The sequence below is a fragment of the Tursiops truncatus genome, chromosome 13 (genome assembly GCF_011762595.2).
Source record: "Tursiops truncatus isolate mTurTru1 chromosome 13, mTurTru1.mat.Y, whole genome shotgun sequence".
Classification (NCBI taxonomy): domain Eukaryota; kingdom Metazoa; phylum Chordata; class Mammalia; order Artiodactyla; family Delphinidae; genus Tursiops; species Tursiops truncatus.
In genome coordinates, this window is record NC_047046.1 from 5,791,101 (window position 1) to 5,811,149 (window position 20,049).

The 20,049-nt window shown below is 61.3% G+C and overlaps 1 protein-coding gene across 1 annotated transcript in view; it reads left to right on the forward strand.

Annotated features, from left to right (window-relative positions):
* The window catches only part of NCOR2 (nuclear receptor corepressor 2), a 221,843-nt gene that overhangs the window by 186,208 nt on the left and 15,586 nt on the right, over positions 1-20,049 (forward strand). Inside the window, 13 exon segments of the mRNA XM_073789935.1 lie at positions 740-896; positions 5,255-5,416; positions 6,505-6,644; positions 7,319-7,421; positions 7,627-7,731; positions 8,017-8,120; positions 11,391-11,541; positions 14,263-14,403; positions 14,787-14,873; positions 15,575-15,672; positions 15,674-15,874; positions 17,711-18,065; positions 19,261-19,482. Of these exon segments, the coding sequence (XP_073646036.1) occupies positions 740-896; positions 5,255-5,416; positions 6,505-6,644; positions 7,319-7,421; positions 7,627-7,731; positions 8,017-8,120; positions 11,391-11,541; positions 14,263-14,403; positions 14,787-14,873; positions 15,575-15,672; positions 15,674-15,874; positions 17,711-18,065; positions 19,261-19,482 (2,026 nt within the window).

Consider the following 20,049-nt stretch of genomic DNA (forward strand, 5'->3'; position numbering starts at 1 on the left):
TTCCCTGGGGAAAGCCCCATGGAGACAGGCGCGGAGGCTGGGGGACTGGCGAGGTGTCCGCCCTGGCCTCTCTCCCCACCCCGCCCGCCGACAGTTCTCCAGGGGCGCCCAGACCTCGCAGAAAGCTCCCCAGCCCTCTGTCACGGCTCCTTGGAGCGGAGGGCGGCGCCCCGCAGTTACCGAGAGGCCCTTCGCTGGGGGAAGGAGGGGAGCTGGAAGATTCTTCCCCAGGCCCGGCAGGAGGACCCTCAGAGGTGCCCCTTACTCATGATGGCTCAGTCGTGGCCAAAGCCGTCCCTCTCCGAGGAGGTGGGCCGGGCCTTCAAATGCTCTGGTCTGGAAGGCTCTGAGCTGAGCAGGGCTTTCCGAGTGAGGGGCACGAGGTGCGCCAAGCCACGCTGCCCACTCCCCGAGGCCGGGTCCACTCCCATTGGTCAGTCCCGCTCCCTCTGAGACCCCCAGCGATTTGGGGAAGGGGGAGGGGGCTGGTGGGGAGGGAAACGGGGGCTCCCCCATCCACGGCTGGGCAGCTGGGATGGGCGGGCACACCCCCTACACTCTGCGCAAAGCCCTACCCTCCTGGCCCTCAAGCCGCGTGCCCTTGGGCACGTCGCTGCCTCCCCCTGGGCCTCAGTTTCCAGGCTGGTCCCACGCAGGGGGCCTGGAGGGCTTTCCCTGATCTCTGTGACCTGTGGACGGACGGGCTGTGAAGATGCTCACTCCTCCCGGCTTCCCTCAGCAGGTCACCAAAGCCCACGAGCCCCCCCGGGAGGACGCGGCGCCCCCTGTTCCTCCGCCACCGCAGCACGTGCAGCCGGAGAGCGACAGCCCCCAGCAGCCCAGCAGCAGTCCTCGAGGCAAAAGCAGGAGCCCTGTGCCCCCTGCTGAGAAGGAGGGTAAGTGTGTGCTGGGGGCCCAGGGAGTACGGGGGAGGGGGGCAGGTGGGTGGGCGTAAGGGGCCTTTGTGTGTGCGGAGCAGCTCCTGCAGACTCCAGGGCCGCAGGGGCCCGACAGGCCAAGTAAGTGAGCGTAACATGGTGGGGCGAGGCAGTGGGGGGGTGGGCACCGGGGCAGTTGGAGACGCCTGTTCTTTCTAAAGTGGGTGCATGTTGGCTTCAGTCAAGAGTCACCATGTGGTAAGACAGGCCTGGGGTGGTTCTTCCAGAGAAGCTAGAAATCCATCTTTTCATGTGAAATCTTCGAATTTCTCAACATTGGCAACTTCTCAAAACTTTCAAAAGCACTGTGCATGTACGAAAACAACGTCTAGGGCTCAGTTTCTGGTTCCATGTGATTCAGTCCACACATGAGCTTCTAGAACCGTGAGGCTCAGCTCCGGCTGGCAGCCACTCTGGGGCCTGGGCAGGAAGCACTGCCCCCCTCCAGCTTTCACCCTGACCTTATTCCCGGCCAAGGTCGCTGGGTTCACTGGGGAGCCAGTGAGGTGATTCCCCGAGCAGCTGCCTTGCAGCAACTGCTGGGCGGGCTTTGTTGTCACCACGGGAAGTGCGAGGTCTGGAGGCAGGTGGGGCGTGGCTTCTCATTCTCTGGATCTTCTGTCTCTGCCCCTCCCCCACCGGACCCAAGAAGTCTCAAGCCTGTGCCCCAAAGGGACACCCGTCCCAGACCAGCCTGGCACGTCTCAGGCACTGGGGGCTGACCCCCCAGAGGCTCCCCCCACGCTGGGCTAGCCCAGGCTCTCCTGCAGGCTGCTCTAGGGGTCTGAGGGCAGCAGGACCCCAGGCCATCGTCCCTGACCGACGCAGCCCAGGGACAGGTGTGGGCAGCCAGGGCCACCTGCGTGCCCACCCCCGGCAGCCTCTGGCACGGCGTCCCGCTTTCTCTAGAAAGCCGGGTGGCCCTCGGCTGTGGGCCTCCCTGAGGGCGGTACTGTGTGCCGGAGGACAGGGCAGGGCTGTCCCTGAAGGAGGCCAGCTCCACACTTCACAGTGACAGGGCCTGCCAGACACTCCCCCGCTAATCAGCCCGCCCTGCCGGCCGCCTTCACCTGCTGCAGGAAGTCTCGGATGCCACCCACACGGGTGGGCACGCATCCTGGCTGGCACACAGGCCAGCTTGTGGCCACGGGGGCCAGGACATTGGTTGGACACCCACGATCGCCAAGCACCGTGCCAGGCAGCGGGGGTTCGGCAGTGGGCAGGACGAAGTCCCTGCTCCGAGGAGTTGCTGCTTTTGCAAGAGGACGTTAAACAGGGGGACACGTAAGGAGGCAAGGTGACCTTAGGCTGGTTCATGCCGCGAAAGAGACAAAACAGAATGAGTGATGAGGGGCTCAGGGAAGGGTCTCCGTGAAGAGGAGAAGGCAGTCGTGGGAAGATCAGGGGGAAGGGCGTTCAGGCATAGGGAACGGCACGTGCAAAGGCCCTGGGGTGGGAACAAGCTTGATGTGTTGGCGGAGCTGCCGGGAGGTCGTGGTGGCTGGGGACGGGGTAGGATAGGAAGTGGGATAGGGAGATGGGGGACCAGATTGTGTAGGGCCTCGTAGGCCATGGTACTGTGGGGATTTTGTCTTGGGTGCAGAAAAAGCCTTTCCTGGAGGAATTTTAAGGGTGTGTGTGTGGGGGGGGGACTGGGGAGAGGTCAGGCAATCTGATTTTTATTTTAGAAAGATCTCTTCTCTCTCTGCCTCTCCAGCCATTGTTGAGGAGAAAGGGCGGCAGGGAGTTGTGGGCAGATGCTTTTCCCGGCCAGCGATGGTGGCAGCCTGGACTGTGCGGGTGACCATGAAGGGGGGCATTGGGACTTTGTTTCAGAGGCAAACATTGGGACCTGCTGATGAACCCGCGTGTGGGGTGGAAAGCAGAACGTCTGCTTCTTCCTGGGCCCCTGCCAGCCACCCACGCTGGGACCGGGACTCCCCATGGTGGGGCTGGGGTTCGCTGGACGAGAGTGTAGCGTGAGATGTGGGGTCTGGCTCTGGAAGGACATTCCAGGGCTGGGGCACCAGCCCAGGGCGGATAGCTGCGTGGCAGTGTCAGGGGCCCAAACAGCCTTGGCCGGCACCAGACCTGAGCCGGGCTGGGCCGTACTTGAGTGGCTGGACACCACACGGGGCCAGGCAGGGCCCGCTGGGGTGGGTCACAGGCCCTGTCCTGGGAGAAGGTGAGCCAGCACCTGTGCTTTCTGAGCCTGGCATCCGGCCTGTTGGCACGGCGGAGGGCCGCGCCGTTTCCTGGAATCGCTCCGCACAGGAGCCGGGGCACCTGGCGTCAGGCGCCACGGCCTGCCTTGCAGCTAGCACCCGTACGCACGTGCATGAACTTGACACCTAGCATGACCGACCTCTCTGGTCTCTCAGGAGCCTCCCCTGCCGCCTGGCTCCTGTGTGGAGCTGCTCCGCCCGCCCACCCCTCGGGCTCCCTGGGCCCAGCCGGAGGAACAGGTTGTCTCTCCAAGCTCTCGGCCGCCGGCCCATCCTGGCCCGGCCCCAGATTTCCCTTCCAGCACCGGAGGCCACCCCCCGCCCCTGCCCCCTCCCACGGCAGCCGGAGCTGAGCTGGAGAGAGCAGCCCAGGCACGCGCGCGGTCGGGTGGCTGGACGAGCGAGGTCCAGGGCGTGCACGTAATTTCCCGGCCGGCTGCAGGCCCTGGGTGGGGTGGGGGTGGGGGCGCCCCCACTGGGGGTTGGTTGAGCATGAGAATCCCCACCCCGGGTTACTCCCCACATCTGCGGCCCCTCCTGCGGGCTCCCCACGTCAGCAGGCGCACAGGTCCGGGGGGAGCGCAGTCTCCCAGGAGAGAAGTGGAGGGAGTGCAGCGCGCACGCCTCCACCCCACCTGCTGTGCCCACAGCAGGCGGCTCTCATGCTGCCAGTGCTCTCCTGCTCGCCTTGCTGCGTCTTCAGAGCCTCCCTCTGTCATCTGGGGGTGGCCCGAGGGATGACACCTGCCTGCCATTCCCATCCCAGGCCCGGCATTCCCAAGTTGTAACCAGCTGGCTACTCCCCTGCCCCCCCCCCCCCCCGCCCCCCGTACCCCGCCCTCGCCACCATCGGTCCTCTAGCCTGACATCAATTCTCAAGGAAGAGGTTTGGCGCTTAGGACCGATTTCAGCAGAGTGGGTGGCCAGCGGGAGAACACCGTGAAGACAGCCTGGCCTTTGGCCGGGTCTGCGGCTGTGTCCCCAGGCCTGAGAATCCAGGGCCAATCGTTGCTCCCCTTCCTGTGGTCAGTGTGTGTGGCAAAGGTGAAGGTTACAGCCTGCAGCCCATCTACCTGGGCTCAGAGCTCCCCTTGCTGGCTGTGGGCCTTTGACCAGGTGACTTCACCTCTCTGAGCCTCCGTGTTCCCATCTGCAAATTGGGGATAATCCTCGTCCGTTCCCTGAAGGGTGTTGCGAGGATAACCGAGTCAGTCCACGCAGAGCACTTAGTTGGAGCCCCCGTGGGAGGGCTCCCTCCGCCGTCTGCAGCGTCCAGGAGGTTCAGTGGTCAATTCCTGACTTGGCCAAATATTTGCTGGTGACCTTAGATAAGTCCGTCGATGTGTCCGTACTCCGGTCCCTCTCAGCACACTGGGCCCGGCCGCTCTCTTTCTCCCGAGCCTGCAAGGAGGCTCGTTGAGTTCACGCTTTCGAAACGCCCAGCCCAGCCCCTAGACATGGGACACGCTCGGCGCATGGGCTGACGTGTGTGCGCCGTCATCCCGGGCATCCGGGCCGTAGCTGTGCTGGCGGGAGCACATGTACGCGGATCACGGCAAACCGTTCTGACCGCCTTCGTCATCTGAAGAGGTCAGCGAGCCTCTTCTGGAAAGGGCCAGATAGTAAATATTTTAGGTTTTGTGGGCCAGACAGACGGTCTCTGTCGCAACTCCTCAGCTCTGCTGCAGATGATAAATAGACGGGTGGACGTTCCAGCACAAGTGTACACACAGAATCGGGCAGTGGGCAGGCCCCGTGCCACCATCTGCCGCCCCCTGGTTTGGAGGTTTGTCCAGGCCCCTTGCTGACCCGGTGCCGGGCAAGTGCCTGTGGGATTCCAGCGCTGGAATCAGGGGCCGCCGAGAGGCCCAGCCCAAGCCTGAGGCACATCCGTGCTTGACAGGACATCACAGGAGTCAGCGTGGTGCCCGGTCTGCAGACTTGGGGGGCTCCATCACTGTTGGCCAGGACCTTCCCCTGGCCGAGGCTGGCGCTGCAAGGCACAGGGGGTCTTGTTTGAGCAGGGCAGCCAGGGCTGGGGGCCTGAGGGCTGGCCGAGTGTGGCTGACTGCCTGCCTTGCCCCTCAGCAGAGAAGCCCGTGTTCTTCCCGGCCTTTGCGGCTGAGGGCCAGAAGCTGCCCACGGATCCCTCGTGTTGGACGTCAGGCCTGCCCTTCCCCGTGCCCCCTCGCGAGGTGATCAAGGCCTCTCCGCACGCCCCTGACCCCTTGGCCTTCTCCTACGCCCCGCCTGGTGAGTAGTTCACCCGAGCCTGGCCTCCTTGCCGAGTCAGCCAGCGTGCAGTCATTGGGCGCCAACTGTGTGCACTGACTCGGAACTGCACGCAGAAGGACCTTAGGGTCCTGGCGGGAGGGATGGTCTGGTCAGTGAAGGGGAAGGGGGCTCCGCTGAGACGTGAGAAATCTACAGAATTGCAATTGAAGCACCTGGGGCTGGGGGTACCTAAGAGGTGCTTGAGCCGGTTAGGGGCAGGCTGAGAGTGGGAGCTCTGTCTTCCACCATGGACTTCGAGGTAGACGACGGGCAGGTGGAGAGAAAAGCGTGAGGAGGGACGGGCCTGCTTTGATCTACAAATACAGTCAGGCTGGATTCGAGACCCTTCCTGGGCTCTCCAGCCCTGCCAGGCCCCACCAGCAATGAAAGGGGCATAGCCAGGGGCCAGTAAGGGCTGTGATGTCAGCAAAGGCCGTCCTCAGCAGAGCTGATCCTGCAGGATGAGTGGCCAAAAGAGCCAGGAGAAGAACAGGGAAAGACATGCCAGGCAGGGGGAACAGCATGTGCAAAGGTCCAGAGGCAGGAGAGAGCAGGCGAAGCTTGAGACACTGAGTCAGGCTGTCGTGGCAGAAGCTTGGTGCCCAGGGAGCCTGGGGAGGCTGTAAGCGCCAGGTCAGGTGAACCTGAAAGCTGTGTCAGAGGCTAAGGCCTTACCCTGGGGGAGCAGTGGGAAGCCATAGGAGGTTCAGAGCAGGGGAGGATGTGAACTAGTGGACTTTGCAAAAAGATCCCTTTGGGTCCTGTGAGAGGAGTGGACTGTTGGAGAGCAACAGGGGAACGGGGAGACCAGTTAAGGAGTCTGGGGGAGAGTTGAGGGGCTTGGCCCAGGGCCTGGGAGGGGGGAGGCGTGGAGGGAGACTTCCCTGGGGTAGTGGTGTCTGAACCAAGGATGCAGACGGCTCATCAGGCAGAGACAGGTGGAGCAGTGGGGGCACGTATGGACGGGCACCCGCCTGGGCAGGACAGGGACGAGGTGGGGAGTGGCCTGGGGGCTCTGCCTCTGACCGCTCCTGGGGCCCTGTGATGGACAGATACGTGCCCTGCAGGTCACCCGCTGCCCCTGGGCCTCCATGACAGCGCCCGGCCCGTCCTACCACGCCCACCCACCATCTCCAACCCGCCGCCCCTCATCTCCTCCACCAAGCACCCCAGCGTCCTTGAGAGGCAAACGGGTGCCCTCTCCCAGGTGAGGTGGGAGGGGCGGCCCCCCAGAAGCACCTGTGCAACCGGGTCCCGGAGAACGCCCCTTCCTCTTTCTGGGGTTTGGTCCCTCCATCTGTAAAGTCGGGGTGGGGGTGATCCCTGGGACGGATGGTGTCGGGGTGGGGGGTCGGGCACCCAGGGGGCTGGGTCCAAGCTGGCTGTGCCTGACCCAGGCATCAGGGCCTTGGGAGGTCACTCCACGGGGCATTCAAGAGCATGGGCTCTGCGATCAGACTGTGTGGCCTTCGGCAAGTTACTTAACCTCTCTGTGCCTCAGTTTCCCTTCTGTGAAACAGAAAGTCGCAGGCACTAGACACACAGCCCTGGCACGTGGTGAGCCTCGGTCCACCTGCCCCCTCACCTCTCTGACCTGCCCCCATGTGGCGCAGGGCGGGGGCAAGGCGTATGCTTTGCTCAGACGCTGTGGGTACCATTTCCTTTAAACCAGGTCATGACCGCCACATGGGTGAGGGCACTGAGGCCCAGGAGAGGCAGTGACTCGTTCACAGTTGCTCAGAGGGGCAGCAGGGCCGGAACTGAGGCCCCAGGCCTTGGACCTGGGTGTGATCCTGAGGTTCCCCTCCTCTTGGGCTCTCATAAAAGCGGGTTGAGGCCCTGGTTGAGGCCTCTGTGACCCCACGGCCTCTGCTCCCACAGGGAATGTCTGTGCAGCTCCACGTCCCGTACTCAGAGCATGCCAAGGCCCCCGTGGGCCCCATCACCATGGGGCTGCCGCTCACCATGGACCCCAAGAAGCTGGGTAAGGATGTAGGGCCCCCCAACCTCGATGGCCCAGGCTTGGCTCCCACTGTTTGCGTTGGGGGCTTGAGGGAGGGCAGTTCACCCTAAGGGACTCTGGCCCACGCGTGGCGGGGGGGTCCCTCAGCCCCGGACAGGGCAGGGAGGCGGCCGTCCTTCTGAATCCCTGCCCAGAGGCTCGGCTCACTGCTCTCGCCCCTCTCCAGCGCCCTTCAGCGGAGTGAAGCAGGAACAGCTGTCCCCACGGGGCCAGGCTGGGCCACCGGAGAGCCTGGGGGTGCCTGCGGCTCAGGAGACGTCCGTGCTGAGAGGTGAGGGCGTGCGAGCTAGGCTCACCCCCGGCGGCTACCCCTCCATCCCTGGGAGGGTCGAGGCAGGAATGGGACCCTTTATCTAAAACCTGCTAAGAAGCTTCAGCTCCCAGAGGGTCCAGCAGCCTCTCCTTCGCAGGTGTCTACTTCGCCATTTAGGGGCAGGGGGACCCTCTGCGTTGAGACACCGGAGGTGGGGGGGACTTGCAGGTCTCGGGGGCTCTGGGACTGGGGCCTGGGGAGGGGCTGCAGACACCCCTTCAGCCCGTGTCTCATGTCTTCCAGGGACGTCTCTGGGCTCGGTTCCAGGAGGGAGCATCACCAAGGGCATCCCCAGCGCGCGGGTGCCTTCCGAGAGCCCCATCACGTACCGTGGCTCCATCACCCATGTAGGTGTCCTGGGGCCGTGGCATGAGGGACCAGGGTGGCACTAGCAGGCCGTGTCTCCAGACGTGGCCCTGCCTGTGGACAAAACAGTGGGCAACCCGCCCACTCCCCCCAGCGTCTCTGCTCAGCGTCTGCCTCAGTAGATGGGGTGGCTTCGTGGGGGTGCCCACCCAGCTCTGGGAGCCTGGGAGCCAGGCATTTTAGGTGCTGAGCAAAACACAAAACTCAAGGGCCCCAAGGAGCTGGGAGGGTAGCAGAAGGAAGCAGACAGGTAAAAACTGAGCAGGTGATTTCAGAGTAGCCAGTGCTTTGTGTTGAGTAAAACACTGCGATTGAGAATGGCTGGGGCTGCCGAGGCCGCAGAGACAGGTGAGCCGGGGAGGCCTCTCAGAGGTGTGAGCCCTGCGGGAATCTCAGGGATCGGCATTCCGGGCCCAGGGAACGGCACGCGCAAAGGCGGAGAGGTGGAGGGTCCCTGGTGTGCGCCAGGTCCAGCAAGTGTCCGCGGTGCCTGGAGCAGCGAGCAGGAGGCGTTCGGGTCAGCCAAGTTTTGGGGGCCGGTGAGGGAGTCTGCACATCCCCCGCCTTCAAGGGGGTGAGTGGACAGACGCTCCTGCAGCTCAGCTGAGCCCGCCCACACCACTGGGGCTCCCGCTGTGCTGCCGTAACCCTCGCTTTTGTGACTTCAGTCCTGGATGACAGAGGTTTCCTCTGGTGCCAGCCTTGGCCTCGTGGTGTTGACAGGCTGACGGCTGGAGTTGGCATCCTGGCCACGTCCAGCTCCGCAGAAAGTGTGGGACCAGCTGGTGACATCTGTCCCATCCAAGGGTTTGCAGAGGGACCACTCTGCCCCTCCGGTGTCGGGACTGGGGGTTCAGAACTGAGCTCGGGGGTCCTAGTGTACACAGGGCCTGTTTAACCCTCTCCTTCCTCCCTGGCTGGTGGACCACAGAGGGCGGTCCCCCCACTTCCTGGGGTCCTTAGCTCCTAGGGCTTTCTTTTCCTTCCCTTCCACCCGCTCCAGACAAGATGGTTTACATGAGCACAGAATCCAGGTCAGCCCATTTTACAGATGAGAAGACCGAAGCCCAGAGATTAAACCCAAGGTCGTGTAGCCAGGAAGCAGTGGACCCAGTGTTTACACACACACACACACACACACACACACACACACGCACGTGCAACCCCCCCCCAACACACACACACACGCACGTGAATGGTGGAATTCAGGCCCCAGGCTCCCATAGGAAGGTGTCTTTGGCTCCAGGGGCCGCAGATCACACCACAGAGGAGAGGCCCTGATGCTTCATGTTCCTCTAAAACCTGTTGGTCTTGAAATCATGAGCTTAAGAAGGCAGCTGCGCAGGTACCTGGGGCCACAGCCGGGCCGCAGACACTCAGGTCCCAGCCCCACCACATGCTGACTCAGGCAGGGGACCGACGCTCCCTGACTCAGTCTTCCCTTTGCTAGAAGTGTCTCTTGCTGAGTCATCCTCACAGAGGTGTCAGGGATTAAAGGCTCCCGGGCATCCGTCGGCCTCCAGTTTCAGGTGGCCGCGGCCCAAGCCGTGTGGGTCACTCACAGCCTTGCGATTGTTTCTGGCAGCTGCCAGATGTGTGCGGGTCAGGCTTCCCCACAGCCTCACTCCCAGGTGATGAAATCCGGTCATGGGACACACACAGGCTCACACACACACACAAACTCAGGAGCACACGGATACACACACATACACAAACTCACACACACACAGACTTACGGCGGGTGGGCTTCTATCCGCTACCCCTGGAGGGGCCTTTGCTGCGGGGATGTTGCCGGCTCCCCGGCCGTGTGCTCTCCTGATGAGAGAGGTGGCTTCCCGCCCCTGGATCATCTATCACCCAGACTAAAGCCCGTTTATTCTGCACTGTTCGTGCACAAGCCTTCTGAAGTGTGGCCAAGGGGTCCCATCTAGGGCGTCTGCTTTGAGACGTCGGGAGACCCGTCCGGATTCAGGGCGTCTTGCGTTTCCCGTGCTCGCAGACCAGGATCTGGGATGAAAGCCCGGGGTGCCAGTCGCTGCCCTTACCCCACAGAAGGGTGTTTCTTGGCAGAGAAGCTCCCGGGGGAGACTCAGAGCGCACCAGCCTAGGGCTTGGCACGCAGTTGGAGCTGCATGTCTCAGTCAGCCCTCGGAATCGTAGAAAGAGAAGAGAGACGTTTGATTGGGGACAGCTTGTCTGTGACGGGTGCCTTTGAGAACCGTATACAGAGACTGTCTCCGTTTTGTAGATGTACAGGCTGAGGCTCAGAGAGGCAGAGTGACTTGACAGAGGTCACACAGCAACTTGTTGGTAAAGCTGCTGTTTGCCCTCCAGCAGTCTGACTCCAGATCCATATTCTGACCCCCCACTCGTGTTCGTGAAAGTCGCCCAAGGCGGGACACTACCCCACGTGGCTGTCTTCTCTCTGCCTGAATACAACCCCCAACAGGGAGCTCACTCCCTCTAAGGCACTGGTTTCTTGATCAGGGATCATTTTGCCTCCCAGGGGACGCTGGGCAATGTCTAGGAACATTTGTGATTGTCACATCTAGGGGGGAGCAGATTGGGGGTCACATGCACTACCGGCATCTAGTGGGTAGAGCCCCGGGGAAGGGCTGCTGAATGTCCTACGGTGCCCAGTTGGCCCCCACCTCAAAGAATCATCTGGCCCTCAGGTCACAGTGCCGAGGTTGAGAAACCCTGGGTTAGAGCTAAGATATCTGATGTCCTGCCCGGATTTGAGTCCCCATTCTGGTTTTGGGAATGACATGTGGTCACAGGCACGTGGCTGACATCCCAGCGTCCAGGCTCTGAGAAAGGAAAATCCATATAGTACAGGTTGCAACACAGACTCCAGGGCCAGACTGCCTGGGTTCCAGTCCCGGCTCTGCCCCTCGTTAGCCAGGGGACCCTGGGCGAGGTCACCTTGCCTCTTGGCGCCTCAGTTTCCCCATCTGAACTAGGCACGATAGTACCTGACTTAGGGTGATTTCCAGGGTTAAATGAGTCGATGTAGAGAAAGTGAGCAGCACTTATTATTAATGTTACTGATGCTTTGTTCTGCGTGATTGTGTTCCGGCGGGCTCTGCCCTTTTGAAGCAGTACGTGCATGAACACGTGTGCACTGGCGGACACACATGTACCTGTGTGTGGATTTGGAAGGTGCACACGTACGCGTGCTGGGTCGTGTCTGGCGAGCGTGGGGGTCCCCGGCCGGAGCCCGCGGGCACTCACCCTCTCCGCACCCCCAGGGCACTCCAGCCGACGTCCTGTACAAGGGCACCATCACCAGGATCATCGGTGAGGACAGCCCAAGCCGCCTGGACCGCAGCCGGGAGGATGGCCTGCCCAAGGGCCACGTCATCTACGAGGGCAAGAAGGGCCACGTGCTGTCCTACGAGGGTGAGTCCCGTCGTCCGTCAACGGCTGTCAGGAGCTGGTGGGCGGGCAGGGGCTGGCCCGGCCCTCCCATCCTTGGGCATCTTTTTTTTTTTTTTTTGGTGGTACGCGGGCCTCTCACTGCCGTGGCCTCTCCCGTTGCGGAGCACAGGCTCCGGACACGCAGGCTCAGTGGCCATGGCTCACGGGCCCAGCCGCTCCGCGGCATGTGGGGTTTTCCCGGACCGGGGCACGAACCCGTGTCCCCTGCATCGGCAGGCGGACTCCCAACCACTGCGCCACCAGGGAAACCCCCTCGGGCATCTTTGATGCCCAGGAAGGACCCTCTAGGTGAGAGGACCAGTGGTGACCTGGAGGTGGTTGGTCATGTGGTCACTTGGTATTTACTGGGGGCCACCCATATGCTGGGGGCCCAGCGGATGAAGCCCCCTCACAGAGCTCTCAGGACGCCCGCCCAGGATGCAGATGGGATGTCACCTTGTTAATCTTGAGTCTTGGAAACCTGCCCGCATCCAGTGTGGCTTGCCCACCAAACCCCAGACTTTGGTGTTTCTGGAGTTGGTCAGGAGAGAAGGGTCCAGAAAACATGGTTGGGGTTAAAGGGTAGCCAGATGTTTTCAGAAAACGAATCTAGGGGAGTGTGTTACCCTCCTGTCGGCTTCGTGTGGTTGAGAGCCAGGGTGAAGGAGTGTCTTCCCATTTTACGGATGTGGGAGCTGAGGTGCAGTGATGTCCAGTAGTCCTTCTGTGTGTCCACCCTCCTGGCCCCTCAAGAGAAAAGGAGGCCTGGGACTTGGGGAGCAGGGGCGGGCGTGTTTGGCCCATTGAGGTGGGTTCACAGGGAGGCAAGGCTGGGGTGACAACATGAAGGCACGTCCCTTCAGGTATGTAAGCCAGCAGCAGGTAAGGATTGACTTTAGATGTCTCCATCTCTGCCTGGTTCTTTACAATTTAGGAAGCAAACTTGTGGCCAGCCTTGCTAGACGTGTAGTAGGGGAACAGGCCCAGGCAGAAGAAGCCCAGGCTCACTCCCCCAGGCCTCTGGCCCAGCGCTCCTGGCAAACGCCGTGCTCTCTAATTGACACCACGTGGGTGGCAGGAAGGGGCGATGACCAGAGTGACGCGCCACCCCCTTGAGCCCTGGGCCCCCACTTCAGTGCCCCTCACTCCTCCCACCCTCTCTGTTCCCCAACCCGGGAGCCCTGCCTGGAAGGAGTTAAGGAAGTAAAGGGCTGGGCTGGGAATTTCCTGGCAGCCTCGGGCACCCAGGGGCGCAGAGATAAAAGCTGCTAATGGGCGCCCCTCTCAGCAGCTGGCAGCTGTAGGGCTGCAAACTGCTTCTCCTCTGGCGGCGGTGGGCGCGTTTTCCTCTCCCTCCGCCTCCGCCTCCGCCTGGCCTGACTGCCCTCCCGCCCCCCAGGTCCTGGGAAGCAGAGGTGGTACTGTGGGGCTTAGGCACTTGCCTCTCTCTGCTGCCAAGTGGTGGAGACAGTCTTGGGGACAGGGTGTCAGCTGCGTCTTCTGTGCCAACCTCGGTATCCGACTCAGGGCCCTGGGGGATGGTCAGGGGCCCTGGAAGGGCAGAGGGAGAGGCTGGCAGTCGAGGTGTTGTGAGCGGAGCCCTGGGTGGCATCTCAGCTCCGGCCTCCAGATCAGTTCTTGAGCCCCTACAGGCCTAAGTTTGTCATCTGCAGAATGGGTGTAAATCAAGGCTTTCAATTTCTCACGTGCTTCCTGGGAACAGCGAGGGCCGCAGGCCGGATGGAAGGCAGTAGGGGCCGGGGAGGACCCGGAGAGTGATGGCTGTGTCTACAGGGGCCCCGCCTCTGTCCTCCGATAGCTGACTGTCGCCCTGTCACGAGTGTGAGCTCGCTGGCCAGACTTCTGATCTCTCTGTTTTCATCTGAAATCTCTCCGTGTTTAAACGTCAGCAATTCATTTTGAGCAGCACCGCGGTCTATCCGCTGGCCGCCAGCTTGCAGCCCCTGGAGTAGCTCACGCCCTGAGGATCCCGCGGGGTCACGATCGGAAATCCTGGGAGAGCAAGCGTGCCCTTTATCCCAAGGGGCAGGCACAGGGCTCTCGGGAACATGCTTCTGATACCCCGGGACTCAGCCATCCTTGGAAGGAGAGGCCCACTCGAGGAGCCCCCAGCCTGATGGGCGAGACCGAGGCTTGGGCTCCTCCGGGCTTGCCTCCTGGCTGCTCAGCCCCTCGGCCTGTCGGGGGCCCACGTGCCAGCCTGAGGAGCTCGCCCTTGGGGCTCAGCCTGGCTTGGCGAGGCCGCCTCTGCTGTGGACACTCCTCGTCCCCTCCCTCCCCCCCCGCAGACACACACTCTCCCCACGTGGACACCAATGCACACAGTTTATTCCATGTGGCCTCACTTTGTTCTCAGTGGCCAGGTGTGCACACACACACACACTGAGACCCACGGTGACACACACAGATGGTTGTGGTAACCCTGCACGTTCACACTCGGCTGGTGCATCTTTGCTCCCGTGCACGTGGTTACACATGTTCACGTCACACGTCGGCTCCCACGAGTGGCCGTGTTTGTGCAGTCACACACCCGCGCGTGGTCAAAGGCACACACCTCCCTGCCAGCAGAACCGCAGGCTGTTGCCTCCTGCCCACTGGGCCCGGCCGGTTTGCTGGTACTGGGCCCAGTGCACACAGGTGCTCTGGGGCTGCCCCTCATCGTGAGATCGGTCTGGTTTCCAGGTGGCATGTCCGTGTCCCAGTGCTCCAAGGAGGACGGCAGGAGCAGCTCAGGACCTCCCCACGAGACGGCCGCCCCCAAGCGCACTTATGACATGATGGAGGGCCGTGTCAGCAGGACCATCTCCTCAGCCAGCATCGAAGGTGTGTGCCCTGCCCAGCTCCCTACTCCAGGGGGCACAGAAGAGCCAGGGGAGGGCCTAGGACCTGCCCCAGGGGCTTCCCTACTTGCTGGGTGAAGGAAAGGGAGAGAATTTCTCTTTCTCAGCTCCCCCTGGAGGGAGGAGATGGGATGGTTGGCCCTACTTTACAGATAGGAAAACTGAGGCAGGGTTTTTCTGAAGCTCCACCTGGAGGTAGCACAGGGCCCGAGAAGTGGTCCTATGCCACCACCACTATCATCGTGGGGACTGACACTAAGTGGCTGGAGGGGCCCGCTGCTGGGAGGGGGCGCTGGAGACCCCGGCTCGTCTGCCAAGGCCGGCTCGGGGAGCCACGAGGTGATGCTCTTGCTCTCCCCCTCCCAGGTCTCATGGGCCGCGCCATCCCGCCTGAGCGACACAGCCCCCACCATCTCAAAGAACAGCACCATGTCCGAGGTTCCATCACGCAAGGTACCCTGCCCTCTGCTCCCCAGGTGTCCCCACAGGCCCGGCCACCACGCCCTCGTGGCAGCTACAACAAGCCCTTGGGTTTACAGTCAGGGTGGGCGGGGGAGGGAAGGCATACCGGAGTGCCATGGGTGCCCAGGTATGTGGAAAGGCATGTAACACACGTGTACGTGACAGGTATGTGTGCAGGTAAAAAGGCAGGGCAAGGCATTCCTTATGTATTTGAAAACAAAAAGAGAAGCAAGATACTACCCATCACCCTCAACTCTGTGGATGTCATTTATTCAGCATCTGCTGGACTCTGCGCTTGGTGCTACCCAAGTGCTCTCTGTATCTTATCTTATGGAACAGACTCCAAGAGGAACATACAGTTGGTGGGAGGATCAAAGAGGTCAGATACCCTGCCTGGGTTCTCCTGGCTGGTCAGTGGCAAACCAGCTACTGAGAGCCCCATTCTATGCATCTTATCTATGTTAGCTCACTGAATGTTCATGACTTGGTGAGGGGTTTCAGTTACTCCTCCCATTCTATATGTGAAGAAATTGAGGCTCAGAGAGGGCAAGTCATGTGCTCAAGGTCACACAGCAAGTGAGGGCCTGAACCCAGGTAGTCTGGCTCCAGAGTCTGCCAGCATGGAGGCCCCAGGTTAGGATGGGTGAGGTGGGGTGCAGGTGCAAGGGTCAACGCCCCGTCCTCCCCGGCAGGGATCCCACGATCCTACGTGGAGGCCCAGGAAGACTACCAGCGTCGGGAGGCCAAGCTCCTGAAGCGTGAGGGCACGCCGCCCCCGCCCCCCCCCGCCCCCACGGGACCTGGCCGAGGCCTACAAGGCCCGGCCCTTGGAGGCCCTGGGCCCCCTGAAGCTGAAGCCGGCCCACGAGGGCCTGGTGGCGACGGTGAAGGAGGCCGGCCGCTCCATCCATGAGATTCCACGGGAGGAGCTGCGGCGCACGCCTGACCTGCCCCTGGCCCCGCGGCCGCTCAAGGAGGGCTCCATCACGCAGGTACGGGCGCGGGGCTGGGCGGCTGGGCCAAGGTCGGGGCGGCGGGTGCTGATGGGCACCGCTCTGGCCCCTACAAATGGGGAAACTGAGGCCCAGACTCGTGGAGTGCCATGCCCAGGATCACACAGCTGCTCATCACTGACCGTCATCACGTCCGTTCCAGATTCCATGCCAAGGCCTTTAGACTATATCCACGACCTCGTTCACTTGTATTTACAGCCCAGGAGAGTCATGGCTATCATCCCCATTCTCCAGGTGGAGAAACTGAGGCCCAGAGAGGTCAAGAAGCTTGCCAGACCCCAGAGCTAGATGTGATAATGAACACCGGTCATGGATCGAACCCCCGATCCATGACCATAAGACATCATGACTTATCTAACCCTCACAGCAGCACTCTGAGGTAGTTCTCTTACTGTCCTCATTTTAGTGGTGAGCAAACAGGTTCAGAGAGGTTAAACAGCTTGTCCAGGGTCACACAGCAAGTAAACGGCAGTTGTGCATCTCAAATCCAGATGTCCCTAAATCTGCAACGTCTTTGCTTCTTGGCATCCACTTCTCCCACCAGCATGTTGCACCTCACCCTACCCCCACCCCCGTGGCTCTGGCCCCCCAGAGGCCCCAGCCTGGTAGGGGAAGATGAGCTCTGATTGTGTGAGGAGCTGGTCGGTGGAAACCACCTAAGAACCAGTGTCTCTTCCCTTGGTCAGAGGTGGCTGATGAGAATGAGGAAGGAGCGTGGGATCCATCGGGGGCTGCGTGGCTGTGAGGTGGCAGGGACTGGGGAGGGTGTCCAGGAGGCCTACAGTTAGCTAACGGCACAGAGGTGCCCCAGGAGAAGGCGGGAGCGGTGGGAAGATTGTCGAAGGCCAGGGGACGAGTTTGGCGCTCGGCCTCTGGGCAGTTGTAAAGCCATTGGCAGGAGTCCACCATGGATCCAAAAGGGAGGCCAGTCTGATTCTGGAATATTCTTTTTAAAATAAGGGCACTTCCCCTTCTTAAGAAAGTAATTAAAACACTCCCGAAGGGCTTCCCTGGTGGCGCCGTGGTTGAGAGTCCGCCTGCCAATGCAGGGGACACGGGTTCGTGCCCCGGTCCGGGAAGATCCCACATGCCGTGGAGCGGCTGGGCCCGTGAGCCATGGCCGCTGAGCCTGCGCGTCCGGAGCCTGTGCTCCGCAACGGGAGAGGCCACGACAGTGAGAGGCCCGCGTACGGCAAAAAACAAAAAAAAAACACTCCTGAATAAAAGCAGAGTTCTCTTACTTGGCAAAGACACAGAGCCCACCGTATCCTGGGTTTCCCCGGCCTGCGCAGACAGGGTGGGGTCTTCTCCCAGGCGGCCGGGCTGCAGCTCGTCCGTGACCCGTTTCTTCAGCTGCCCTTTCTGGCGACGGAGCAAACATAAACCTGTGCCCTGACCGCTGAGACTTGAGCCTCAGGGCGGTGGAACTGGATTTTGCGGCTGGCTTTTCTGGCTTGGCATTGGGTGGGCCGCCGAGGGTCCCAGACTGACAGGAAGAAGTTATTTGCCCTCATGGGGGTGTTAAGTCTCTTGCCAGCAAACCCCAAGGGCCAACAGAGGTTCCCCCACTTGCTCCAGGAAGGGCTGACCTCTGAACTTTGTGCCCCCTTCTGCAGCCCCCCAGGTGGCTCCGGTGGCCAGGGTCCAGGACAGGGGTGGGCAGGGCAGGGACAGGTGTGCGCTCATCTTAGGCTTAGCAAAGCCCTTCCTCCCCCGCCCCTGGAGGCATGAGATGTCGCTCCCATTTCATAGCTGAGAAACTGAGGCTCAGAGCGGTTGTGTAGCTGATGCTTAGCCCCCCCCCTTGCCCCTCAGGGCACCCCGCTCAAGTATGACACCAGCACGTCCTCCACCGGCTCCAAAAAGCACGACGTGCGCTCCATCATCGGCAGCCCCGGCCGGACGTTCCCGGCGGTGCACCCGTTGGACGTGATGGCCGACACCCGGGCGCTGGAGCGCGCCTGCTACGAGGAGAGTCTGAAGAGCCGGCCGGGCGCTGTCAGCAGCTCGGGGGGCTCCATCACCCGGGGGGCCCCGGTCATCGTGCCTGAGCTGGGCAAGCCACGGCAGAGCCCCCTGACCTACGAGGACCACGCGGCGCCCTTCGCCAGCCACCTGCCCCGCGGATCACCGGTGACCACACGGGAGCCAACCCCGCGCCTGCAGGAGGGTGCGTGGGGCGGGGCGCGAGGTGGGGCGGGGCGCGAGGTGGGGCGGGGCGCGAGGTGGGGCGGGGCGCGAGGTGGGGCGGGGCCACGGGGTGGGGCGGGGCCACGGGGTGGGGCGGGGCCTCGGTGGGCTCCGGTCTCTGAAACTGCCTTACCATCCACTCCTTAGCTCAGGAGCATCCTCGGGGCCACCACATCCATTCCACCTGCCAGACCAGTGGCTTCTACCTCCAAACCATCCTCAGGCTTCTCTCCATCTCTCGGCCACCTCCAGATCACCCGGCTTCCCTGACTTCTCTCTTGTCCTGCTAATAATCTGCTCCCCAAACGGCAGCCTGAATACTTTTTTGAAATATTTACATCAGATTACGCCACTGTTCTGCTTAAATCTTTCTAGTGACTTCTCACTGCACTTAGGAAAAAGTCACCCTTTCCCGCCATGGCCTTGGGAGCCTGCAGGATCCCGCCCCACCCACCTTTCCATCTTACTGCCACATTCCTTTATCTGCTGCTTTATGTCTCTTCCTTGACCACACTCAGCTCATTCTTTGCTCAAGACCTTTGCACATGCTGTCCCCTGTGCCTGAAATCCGCCCCCGCCCACCACCCGCCTTTCAGATCTTTACCTAACTGGTTTCTTTTGCGCCCTTCAGGACTCTGTTCAAATGTCACATCCTCAGGGAGGCCTCTTATGACCACCCTCCCCCCTTCAGTATTCTGGTCACATTCTGTCACATTTAAAAATTTTCTTCAGAGCATTTATTTCTCTGAGATTCTTTTTCGATGACTAGTTGATCATCTGTCTCGTGCATTGAATGTCAGCCCCACAGGGGCCGGGATTTTTCTGTTTTGTTCAGCGGGGGAGCCCTAGCGCTTAGAAAGTGCTCGGCATGTCGTAGGCACTTAATAAATATTTTTGGTTGATTGAAGGAATGTACAAGAAAGGGAACGAAGGAAAGAAAGAGTGAACTTTTTAAAAGAGCTAAAAAACAGAAGCAAGTGAGTGAATGAATAAATAAAAGGAAAAATGAACTAGACGCAAATGGATGGATGACGAGGCCTGGTCCCTGGGGATCCCAGAGACCCTACCCTCAAATGACTTCCCCTAAGCGCTAGCCTTGGCAGCCCCCGTGTTGGAGGCTGGGACACCTACGGCACAGAGGTCTGATGCCATCCCCACTTGGCCCGTCCCCACAGGCAGCCTCTCGTCCAGCAAGGCGTCCCAGGATCGGAAGCTGACGTCCACGCCCCGTGAGATTGCCAAGTCCCCGCACGGCACTGTGCCTGAGCACCACCCCCACCCCATGTCGCCCTACGAGCACCTGCTCCGGGGTGTGAGTGGCGTGGACCTGTACCGCGGCCACATCCCGCTGGCCTTTGACCCCACCTCCATACCCCGTGGGATCCCTCTGGATGCAGGTGATTGTCCCGGACCCATAGAACCCTGCGGCATCAGTGTCAGCCCGAGGGCTCCTCGGGCATCAACTAGCTGCCACTAGGTGGGGAAACTGAGGCATGGTGGGGGGGAGACCCAACAGTGTAATCATGTCAACAGTTTAGGTGAGAAACAGAATTTCTCTTAGGGGTCTGAGGGACATGCTGGGTTAAACGTTTTTCAGTGGTTTTCTTTTCCTGCGGAACTTATCAGTGCCTTTAAAATTGCAAATGTATCAAAAGAGGGCTCAAGGGTGAGCGTTCCCCAGACGGACGTGATCTGAAAATCCGTTTAGAAGGATGCAGCCCTTAGGTATTTTAGTGATCCCCATTTTGGATGCCCTGTGTTTGGGGGGATTTCCGTCCAAAGAACATTATCAGTCAGAGGCGCCCACATGTGTGTTGGGGCAGCGAGGGTTTTTCTCCTTCTAGGCTCTCAGTTCTGTGTTCTGGGGGGTGTTTGGGAGAAGCTGTGAGGGCATTGAGACCGGCGGGGTGGGGTGGCATTCCCAGCCGAAGTGTGGGCCGGCCTGACCTTGCTCCCCTTCTCCC